This window comes from Phodopus roborovskii, unplaced genomic scaffold (assembly GCF_943737965.1).
Source record: "Phodopus roborovskii unplaced genomic scaffold, PHOROB, whole genome shotgun sequence".
Classification (NCBI taxonomy): Eukaryota; Metazoa; Chordata; class Mammalia; order Rodentia; family Cricetidae; genus Phodopus; species Phodopus roborovskii.
This window is the reverse complement of record NW_026126020.1, coordinates 117,173-128,384: the sequence shown is the minus strand read 5'-3', so window position 1 is coordinate 128,384 and position 11,212 is coordinate 117,173. Positions and strand designations below refer to the sequence as shown.

Here is an 11,212-nt window from a genome sequence, read left to right as displayed (position 1 = left end):
AAATAACAAACACACAGAGAAAGAGGTCATGGACATAATCCCATTCAAAATAATATCAAAGACAATAAAATATCTGTGAATAGACCTAACCAAGGTGGTGAAAGACCTCTATTATGAATGCTTTAAACCTCTGAGGAGACAGAGAATGGCACTAGAAAATGATAAGATATCACATGCCTATGGGTTGGTAGAATTAACATTATGAAACAGACCATTGTATCAAAAAAAATTTAAAGATTCATGAAATATCAACCAAATTTCCCATCATATTCCTCAAAGAAATAAAGAAAGAAAGAAAGAAAGAAAGAAAGAAAGAAAGAAAGAAGGAAAGAAGGAAGGAAGAAAGGAAGGAAGAAAGAAAGGAAGGAAGGGAGGGAGGGAGGGAGGAAGGAAGGAAAGGGAGGAAGGAAAGAAAGAAGTACCCTAAACTTCATATAGAACTAGAGAAGAGTCTGGATTGTCAAAACGATCCTGAGCAAAAAGAACAGTGCTGGAGGCATTTCCGTTCTAGATCTCAAGATATGTTACAGAGCCATAGCAATGAAAAACAATATGGTACTAACACAAAAACAGACTTGTAGACCAAAGGAACAAAGTCAAAGACACAAGCACAACTGGAAGGTGTCAGCACACACCTTTAGTCCCAGCACTCGGGAGGCAGAGGCAGAAGGATCTCTGAGTTTGAGGCCAGCCTGGTCTACAAAGTGAGTTCCAGGGCAGCCAGTGCTGTTACATAGAGAGAAGCATTGTCTCCAAAAGCCAAAAAAGGAAAAAAAAAAAAAAAGACACAAAAGCATCAGCCATCATATTCTCCAAAGGTGCCAAAAGCACATGGAAAACTGGATATCCACATGCAGAAGAGTGAAATCAAATCTGTATCTACCACCTTGGACAAAAAAACTAACTCCAAATGGAACAGAGACCTAAACTTGAAATCCAAATCACTGAAACTAGTAGAGTAAAACACAGGCAGCACTATACATGATAGAGATATAGAAAAGGACTTCTTGACTAGAACTCCATTTGCCTAAGAATTAAGGCCAACAGTTTACAAATGGGACTTCATAAGACTAAAAAGCTTCTGCACAGCTAACTGGTAAAGAAGAAGTCTACGGAATGGGAGAGAGTCATTGCCAGCCACACATCTGAATGAGGATTAATGTCCAGAATATATAAAGAACTCAACAACAAAAAGAGTCAAAAGCAAATAATCTATTCAAAAAATGGACTTGGAATCCAAACAGATAGTTCTCAAAGAGGAAATAAAAATGTCTGTGGAATATCTCAAATCATGTTCATCATGCCTTGAAGTCAGGGAAATGAAGACTAAACATACTTGGATGTTTCACCTTACCCAAATCAGAGTGTGTGTGTATGGGGGGGGGGTATCAACAAAACAACCTACAACAAATGCTGGAGGAGAACCTTCATTTCCTGCTGGTGGCATTGCAAACTGGTGCAGTAACTCTGGAAATCAGTGTAGAGAATGTTCAAAAGATAAATATAAATATAAACTACCATATAAGCCAATCACACCACTATAATATGTCCAAAGTACTGAATATTCGACTCCACAGATACTTACTCAGCCATGTTCATTGTTGCTCTATACAATAGCTAATAAGCACAAGCAACCTAAATGTCCTTTAGTTGACAAATGGCTAATGAAAATGTGATAATATACAATATGGATTTCTATTTAGCTATAAAAATAATATTTGAATAGAACTAGACGAGATAATATTGAGTGAAGTAACCCAGACCCAGAAAGACTAACATTTCATGTTCTCTCCTCTGAGGCTCTTAGCTCCACCCAAATATTCAGATGTGAATATATAACCTGGAATAACTGCAGAAACCAGCAAAGTTAAAAGGGACCACTGAGGAGAGACAGAGGAGGAGCAATAAAAAGGGGACTAGCAAGGTACACAAGATCTAAATGGGGAGAGTAGAAAAACAAAAACAGTGTACATTAATGGGGAGGGAGAGAAAAATAGATACAGAGGAAGGAGGGAAGTAGGCAAAAATAATCAGAATGCCTGAAAATATCGTAAGGAACCATACTATTAACTACCTAAAAAAGTCTATAATACCTGTTAATGCATGAGCCAAAGACCACCTAACCAAAAAACTCATATGAGACTTGAAAAGTCCTTTTGAGTTGTTTGGTAGCACTGTCCAAGAACCTCCCCCAACATTACAGGCTATGGCTATTGCACTCGGTGGCCTCCCAGAGGTAGAAGCAATATCCCTGTTGCTGAAGACACTGCATTTCATCTTTAGAGCCCAGAGGCCCCTGAGCTGACATTGATCTGAAAGCCTTTTCCCTGTGGACTAGCTTTCTTGGTATCAGAAGGTGCCTTGTGCTAGCTTCCAAGGAAGGGAAGCAACAAATAATTCTACCTAGCTATGATGCATTGCTAAAAGAACATGTGTATCCCAATTTGTAACAGCCAATGTTTTTCAATTATTTTGTCATAAAACTAACATGTTTTCTCTCTACTATAGAAGCATATGGACAAAGAAAAGTTATGATTGTGTTTGAGGAGAATTGTACTTTAGCTTTTGGTTAGAGTTACTGGATTCTAGCAACCAGGTAATGTTCATCACAAACATAAGATGCCAGGCTGTCTTACCTAGACAGCACTGGCATTTTTCTAAGTTGCTAAGTTCCCTGAGTACTGAATAAACAATACATTTCCGTGATAATTTGAATTCTGATCTAGATCTTGTTATCTTAGGGAAAGAATGTTCAGAACAGCAGAGTCTACGAATGAATCTGGTATGTTTAATTCTATTTCTCACAGTAATAAATTATCATTCTGGACTTTAATTTTAAAAGGAAGTCCCCCTGTATTTGGTAGCATGTCAGACCTACTGCAAGCTCAGCAAGGCTCAGTAAATGAGGCTGCAAGCTCAAACAAAGCTGCTTTTTGTAGAGCTCCTCTTTCACCTTCCAGGATGCTAATGGTCAGCCCACTCTCAACAGGGGATCAAATTACCTTTGCTTGAGCCTACACAGACTAACTTACCCCTCCACTAGGGCTTCCATCCCTTGCCTTCCCTCCCAATCTTCCCACACCCCTCTTCAGGAACAAACATTGCCTGAGCTCCCCACACAGGCCTCACAGGGCCCCAGTGAAGAGGGTGAAATCCTGTGAGTTGAGTAGTAAATACCCCTCCCTGCCCCCACCTCCCTGCCCCCACCTCGCCCTCAGCCAGAGCACACAGGAGACCTAACAATAGGGCTGAGACTGCTCTGGGTTAAAATCAAGGAAGAGCCACAACTTAAACTGACAAACCAGCGACAAAACAGGGACAAGCCTCAGCCAGGGATGTGGTAGAAACGTAATATAAACAGCCAGCATGGAAAATCAGTCTTATGGTATTGGGGTGGTCAAAGCCACTCTCAAGAGAACCTAGCAGAACCAGAGATTCAAGCAAATGAAATGTATGGAGACTGCATCAATTGTCTACCCCATGCTGGAGTTTCTTCTAAAACAGGGTGGATGAAATGTGAATTAAGGAAAGAAAGCCTGTTTCCTGAGCCGTGAAAAGTTATGCTTTGTCGGAGGGTGGGGGCGATTTAAACAACTGAGCCCCACTATTAGAAAATTAATTATCTTTGAGCACATTTAGATTGACACAGAACCTAAAACTGCTGGACAAGAAAATCAAAATAACAGGCTGTCTGCTGGGTCTCTTCACATCATCCCCCAAAGAGAAGACAGTAACTTCTCCCTCCTCAGACAGACCCAGGCCAGGATCCTGCTCCTCCTAAAATGGCTGGGAGCTGCAACCTTCCTTCCAGGGAAACACTGGGACATCAGGAAGTGGCTCAGCCATGCCCCACACTAGTCTCACCCAGCACTTGTCCAAAGAGTGTGCTACTCAAATTGTACCAAGCATGGGGGCATAAAAATACATGCAGAGCACGCAGGGCAACAAGAAGCCAAGAATATTTCCTTCTGTGTCTGTTCTGTTCAAGAAGGGTTCCACAAAAAAAAAAATTAAAAGTACTTTATGGCCACATCAGTGGCAATTATTATTGGAAAATGCCCCCATGGATGGCATTGTAGCCTCAAAATTAAAGGAACCCCGAAAAGCTGAACAATACATAATTGCTACCACTAATTAACTCCCAGAAGGAAATAGAGACAGAAGTGTGAGGGAGGGAGAAAGGAAGGGAGACAGAGAAGGGGGGAAGGAACAAGGAGTAACAGAGAGAACAGAGGCAGATGATGCCAGGCAGGAGTGTGCCTACCACACTGGGGCTCCCCATTACTCCTTTTAATCTCCTTTGCAGCCCAGGAATAAACAAGTCACACCATGTCTCAAGCTCAGCATGGCTTGATATGAGTGCCCATGTATGTGTTCATTCCATAACTGATTTAAGGAACAACTTTCTGCTCATGGCCTCTATCTTCTCAAGAATTTTGAAGTTACTTTTTTATAAGAAAATATAAAACAGGCTGATTAAATTCTGTGCTTCTCCCCGGCTGCTAGTTTCTTATCTAGCTGCTTTAGGCAGTCTCCACAGACTGCAGCTAGGCCCCCGTCCTCAGTTATATCTAACTTCTGACAGCTCTCTCCAATTCTTATTTGCAGCCTAGACATTTGCACTGAGAGCAGGAGCAATTCATTCAAATAACGATGCGGTATCTGAATGTCACACAAACACTTCAAATTCCATTTATTTCAAATAGATCTGCTCCTGCCCCATCATAACAATCCTTTTTATCTTACTTAGCAGGGGCAAGAAAATTTTTCACTTCAGTTCCTATCATCTCATCCTTTAACGTGTTACCAAATGAGTTCCTATACATAAATGATTAAAGGTTCCCATATCCAACAACTTGAAGCTAACCAGTCCCTGGTCCTACTCCAGACATTAGAGTACCTATGTGAAAACCTGGTGTCCAACCCAAACCATAACTAGACAGAAGATAGCAGCATTTCCTGGTTACACAGAAAACATAAAAGCAACCTCACATCAATGAGGAAAATGTTATGAAGGCAGGACTGAGGTGATACTTTTAGTCCTTGAGAAACTATTTCCACAGGTTCCTTGCAGGAATGACAGAACTCTACACAGTAATCACTTAGTAAATGTTAACTTTTATTATTATTATTCTTATTTATTAAATGACACTGAAACATAAAAGAATGCCCCAGCAAAACAAAAGTTAACGAAAACCCATCAATACTACATTCTAGGTAAAGGTACGCACATTTCTTAATTAACTGCTGCTATTTGCAAGAATAGTGTAGCTACTTTGCATACATTCTTATTCAAATCTCACAGACAGCCTTATAATCATCATCTTCTCTCATTCTGAAGTGGAAGTGTCAGACCACCTCATTTGGGGCCTAAATATTTTCCACTCAGTACTCGTTCAAATTAATCATCTTCTGCATTCCCTGTACTTTTCTTTTTCCATACCGCTCTTAAAAATCAATATTAATTTTTGATAAATAAGAAAACATAGATGAATAATAAGTACAAAAAGTAAGTATCACTCATTATCTTTCATCCAAATATTACTCTTAGTACTACTGGGTGTATATAATTCCATAGATTTTTAGTGTTTTTTTAAACATTACTTAACCCCCCCTATATGTAGCTATACTCTGAATACTGCTCTTTAACTTTACTTGCTCACTTAATAATGTATGATGAAAATCTTTATCTAGCAATATGAGTTCCATCAGCACATTTTCCACATAGCATGAACATTCTTTAATCTACTTAGTCAATTCAGTGTGTATTGAACACAAAAGTTGTTCCCAATGGTACTTACTACCTTAGGACACTGCTGACAAGAACAGCCTTGCACATACAATCTTTGGCCAGTCACTCAGTCATCACCTTAGGACAAAAGTGTTATATATATTTAAGGCTTAATGATATGTATTGCCAAATGCCCACCACTAAAGTTGGAAATTATCCGTTTTGCTACACCATCCTTGATGACACAGTGTGGGGAGGACATTTATATTAACCCCAATTCTTTCCTAGTTAAAAATACATCCAACAAGCCTTCTGCGATGGGCTTTCACACTGTTTTCCATATTTATTTGCCCTACTCTCCACACTCTCCACTCTAAGAAGTCTGTTTTGACTACCAAAAGATTTTATAAATTAATGACTTTCTTATATCATTTACCCTCAACTCTGGTCTCATGATATGCACTAACTTCCCTACAACATTCAGGACTCCTTTTCAATGGCTCTGTCCTCCCTGAAGTTTTAACTGACTCCTTCAGCCAGCCACCAAAGCCTTTGCCTCCTCTATGCTCTGAGGGCACACATCTGACAGATTGTGTGTTCCAGATAATCTTGTGGTTTGGTTTTGGGGTTTTTTTTTTGTTTGTTTGTTTGTATGTATGTATGTATGTATGTATGTATGTATGTATGTTTCTTATCTCTACAACTAGATTATAAACCAAAGGACAGGATAGTTTCTTCTTCTGTTGTTTCTTTCCAGCATTAACATAAATCTTTATTGATGATGCACAAATAAAATGATGCAAATGACAAAAAGGAGCCTACTTCAGATGAACTGGTTCACTGTCACTTATGCGGAGGAAACAGCAAAAATATTTCAATCTAGGCGGCAAGATAAAAAGCAACAAACATATTTTCAGGGCAAGTAGTGATAGTCATTCATCCAACTTAAACCTGAAGACAAACTCGGTTAAATATCAGTATTAATGATACAGTACGATGTTCATTATTCAAAACTGGCAGCTGAAAGAGTTCCTTTGCCATATAAACAAAGAGGAGAAAAGGAATAGTTTACAAGGTGTGTTGCTGCTCTACTACAAAGCCACCAAGTTATTCTTGGCTTTTTTGGAACATCTGCTCAGTCAGTTTGGCTGCAAATTTTCCAACTTTTACTTTCACTAGAAAATCATGGTGACTTTCTATTCCCAGAACCTTATCAGCACACACTTCAAATTCTTTTAAAAAGAAAAAAAGTGAGTCCTCACTAAAGTGATTCTGAGCAGGCTCATTTTCTTCCCATTTGAAATTGTCATTGATGTTCTCAAGAACTATCAGAAGTTTGAGAATAACCTCTTTGTTCTCCTTCTTATTAAAGAGGGAGCCCAGTGCAGATGGCACCTGAGCTCTGAGCAGTTCTCTAGTCATGGCTGGATTTTCAGCCAGATTCAAAAGGAGTTTCAAAACCTGAAGTTTGGTTTCTTCATTTCCTGCTGCAAATAAGCGAAAAAAGTCTGAAATCGAATTAGCAAGTATGTGCTGATACTCATTAGTAACAGTCATATTCGTAAGCAATCTGAGGCCAGCCAGCTGCACAGATGAGTTCAATCGAGAAGTGACTGTATCATCACACACTTGATTCATGTATATCTTAAGCCTGCGCTGATTTTCAGCATTCACACTCAGGTTATTTAGGACAATTAAAGCCTTTTCCTTAACAATGGGATCCCGAGTATTGAGAATCTTTGCAACAATTGGGAGACCACCCAAATCACGAATAATATCTCTGTTAAATGCGTAAGCAGCATTATTACCTAGAGCGATTAAAGCTGCTTCAAGAATATAAGGCTTTTCAGACATCTCAACCAAACAAAGTACTTTCTGTAACTCTTGAGGGGACAAAACAGTATCATCAGAATTAGGAGAAGCCCTTTTCTGCACAGCTCTCCTAGCCCTCGTAGCCCTGGCTCTGGCCCTGGCTCTAGCTCTGGTCCCTGCTTCAGTGCCAATCCGGGCCCAAGGTGGGTACCAAACTATACTCTTGCTCTCATTACTGTCATCATCATCATCAGACCAGTCATTATACCTGGCCCCAGAAGAGTCCCCAGCATCATCCACATCAGCAGAGCCACCCTCAGCCATTTTCTCCTTGTTCTGCTTTCTTCCTCGGGCCAATCTGTAAATGCAGTAGCAGGCTCCAGCCCCAATCACCAGGCCTGCAGTCACCCAGCCTACTTTCCTGGCGTAGCCCATGCAATCGTCCCTGACGACAGCAGGGACAAAGAAATAGAGTAGTCACTCAAAAGAGGGGAAGAGGGCTTCGGGCCTGAGTGCAGGCCTGTGGAGAATGACCTTCTTCTGTCACTTCAAGGCCAGTGTAACTGGTTCTGGAGACGAACCTAGAAATGGAAGAAGAAAAGAGGGTTTGGCTTTCTCTTCTCTCTGCTGCCCCATGCAGACAGGTGGCACAGAGTGGCAAGAAAGTAGTAATTGAATTCTGGATAGGGAATACATATTGTTGACAAAGACCTCTGGCTCCCTCATCTCACTCTCTCCCTGCATGCCTCTCCCCGCTTTGACCCCCACCTCCAGTCACTGTTGCCTCAAAGCATGAAGTCAATGGCATCCACAAATGTTTCTGGGCTCTCATCCGTCACAGGCTCCTGTGGTACCCCATAGGATAAGCACCCATACACTAACCTCCTGGAAACAAGCAGTTTGCACCCTTCTTCCTTTTCTGTGAGGTATTGCCACGCCCAACAATCTTTCTGGTCTGCAGAGATACCAGAAACAGTGGGAAAAAAGCCAAAAAGACAAAAGACAAAACCAAATAAACATCAACAAAAACAACAACAACAAAAAACATGAGGGCTTGTAGCATTGACTGTATATTTTATACTTTCCTAATTTACCATTCAGATTGTCAGATTTTTTGTTAAACCTCACTGTGCCATCCATCCAAAACATGCACAGGATGATACCCTCCCTAGTCTGAAATGAGGGGATGTAAGGAAACAAGGTAGGATTAAGTGAGCCTCGCCAAACCCAGTATGATTTCTAACCCCTCCCCCATTCCAGGCTGCCCCCACGCCCACACCGACCTTTACTGATCCAGGGAAAGTTCCTCCCTTGCTTCAAGCGATGCCACCTGCTATAGCAGACCTGCAGGATGACAGATCGAAAACATGGACACTAAGTGCTGTTGAGAGAAAAGGATTATGAACAAACTATCTGATAGGTTTTCCTACTGTCATCCCGCCCCCCGCCCCCACCCCTGCAAGCGCGCACACACACACACAGAGAGAGAGAGAGAGAGAGAGAGAGAGCGCACGCCATTTCTCCACAGTTCGGGGAGTGTGAGAAACACATTTAGACTCAAATCTATACCTAGATTACCTTTTCTGGTTTCCCCCCCCCCTTATTTTTTTTTTTTTTTTTTTACCCCTGCAGCTATTAGGGTCCCCAGGATGGTCTTACCCTCAAATCGACCTTCACCGATCTGGTTAATTTCCTTCCTCTTCTCTTGCCTGGCGTGGTACCACAACCTACGGAAAGACTGGCCACCCGGGAGAGGCTTGGACCCACTAGAAACAGAGCCGTGGTAAGGAAGACACGGCCACAGGCAGAAAGACGGGAAACAGCCGCTACAGAGTGCTTGGTGGACGGACCAGTCCCCAGAGAACGAAACTCTTTCCTAATTCGGAGGCCTGGTTGTTAAAGGTTTCCCGCCCGATACCCGGCTCAGGGTTCCGCCGACACACTGCACCCCACTACGCCAGACCCCATGTCCAGTTTTTCCCCCGCTGGCACAGTCCTGGTGGACCAGGGGCCAACACCCAGGCCACAGCTCCCTTTCCGGATTGCGGGCCTCAGCTCGCAGCAGATTCCCATCTCCTGATTTCTGAGCGCCTGCCCAAACACCCCCTACTCACTGCTTTGCAGCATCGAAATGGGCTGCGGGCGGGACACATATCTTGGGAAGAGGGAGGCAAGTGGGAGAGACGACGACGGTGCCCCCGGACCTGCGACGGCCTCCGCCCTCCACCCTCCACCACCCCCAGTTTATGGAATATCCCAGGCACTGACCTACAGGGATCCGGGACAATTTCTTTTCCTCCTCCTTCTTGCCTCAGCTGCAGGCCCGCCCGCCCTCAGGGTAATAGGGAGCTGGTACTCAGACGGGAACAACGACCAGGACAAGAAGGACTTCTGCACACGTCAGCTCTTGGTCACGTGAGAGCGACGTCATCCACCAACTCGGATCCCCACTTTCCCCTCCCACCAGCAGTGCGGCAGAAGAGGACCCGCCCCCCTTCATTCCCTCCCCCATACTAGGCCTTGTTACTCTTTCTTCTTTGCGGCTAATCCCATTTTCATCTAGTTGTGTTTCCCTTCCTCCAGTTACCAAAACAGGACAGCATCCTCCCCTGGGGCTACTAGCCACTTGTACTTTTTTTTAATTGACTCTTCCTTCCCTAGACTCCTGGGACAGCAGCTTCTCCCTCGACTTCCACTTCTCCCTGCTACGAATATCTACCATTTCCTCTGAAATGTAGTCCTAGACCTGAAATGAATAAGCCACCAGAAAAGGAAACCTGGAATGAGAGTGTATCTTTTACTTTCTTCATACTTTTTTGGTTAGTTTCGCCTTGGCTTTTCCCTTGTTCACAGCCTGCATTCTATTTTTGAGGGGAAAAACTACAAAAATAAAAAGTATTTCCACAGGAGAAAAATAAGAGTGGAGGCAGGAGATCAATGCTGGGTGATGGCCTCTAATAGTCCCACATTTCTCAATTGCTGGAAAGTGTTACCCGCTTTACTCAGAGGAATTTTAATGTCTTCTGGGGCCTATCACATAACACAGCTGAATGAACATAACACAACTTCAGTGAACTAATCAGCCTGCCTGAGAATATGCAAATCTTCTTACTAAGCAATAGGCTTTGAAGGTCACAAGTTAACCAAGAGGAAGGCTTGGGTTCTCCAGAGCCAGGAACAGAAAAGATTGAGGAGAAATCAAGCCTGTTAGATAAAAGGCACACACACTGATATGTGAGTAATATTCAAAGAACATTATGAAATATACTGGGATGCAAATACAGAACAACATCTGCAGATGAAGTAGTATTATTACAGGAACACAAAGAGCAAGGCAAACTTAACTGAACTTGGCATCTAGCAATTAGTGTGAAGCCATTGCACTGATTAGCTTGATAAGCACAAGAATTCTCTTGCAATTTTAACTTTCAAAGACAGAAAAGGGAATAAAGTAGTTACATTCTCTCATTGTTTAAGTTAACCAGGTTTGGTTTCAGTTACTAGCTGCCCAACAAGGCTAACTTAATATGCAGTACAAAAACAACGCAACACATAGTGTAATGCAACTTTCCTAAACATGAGCTCTTTTCTGAGAAATTCCCTAGTAGTTTAGATACAAGTTTGGTATCTGAATAGAAGTTTCCAAATCCACGGGAAACATGGGAGTAA

At 42.2% G+C, this 11,212-nt stretch overlaps 1 protein-coding gene across 1 annotated transcript; it reads right to left on the bottom strand.

The window, feature by feature from the left end:
- Window positions 1-6,400: 6,400 nt before the first annotated feature.
- Window positions 6,401-9,978, bottom strand: Armcx3 (armadillo repeat containing X-linked 3). Its single transcript, XM_051179340.1, has 5 exons — window positions 9,812-9,978; window positions 9,203-9,281; window positions 8,827-8,887; window positions 8,426-8,498; window positions 6,401-8,124 (listed from the first exon to the last, which is right to left on the bottom strand). Exon 5 carries the CDS (start codon window positions 7,976-7,978, stop codon window positions 6,839-6,841), a length of 1,140 nt encoding a protein of 379 aa, XP_051035297.1. The 5' UTR covers window positions 7,979-8,124; window positions 8,426-8,498; window positions 8,827-8,887; window positions 9,203-9,281; window positions 9,812-9,978; the 3' UTR covers window positions 6,401-6,838.
- Between the last annotated feature and the right edge of the window lie 1,234 nt (window positions 9,979-11,212).

Bases quoted from the DNA above. Each gene is read 5' to 3' on its own strand.
- Armcx3 (XM_051179340.1), bottom strand. From the start codon at position 7,978: ATGGGCTACGCCAGGAAAGTAGGCTGGGTGACTGCAGGCCTGGTGATT.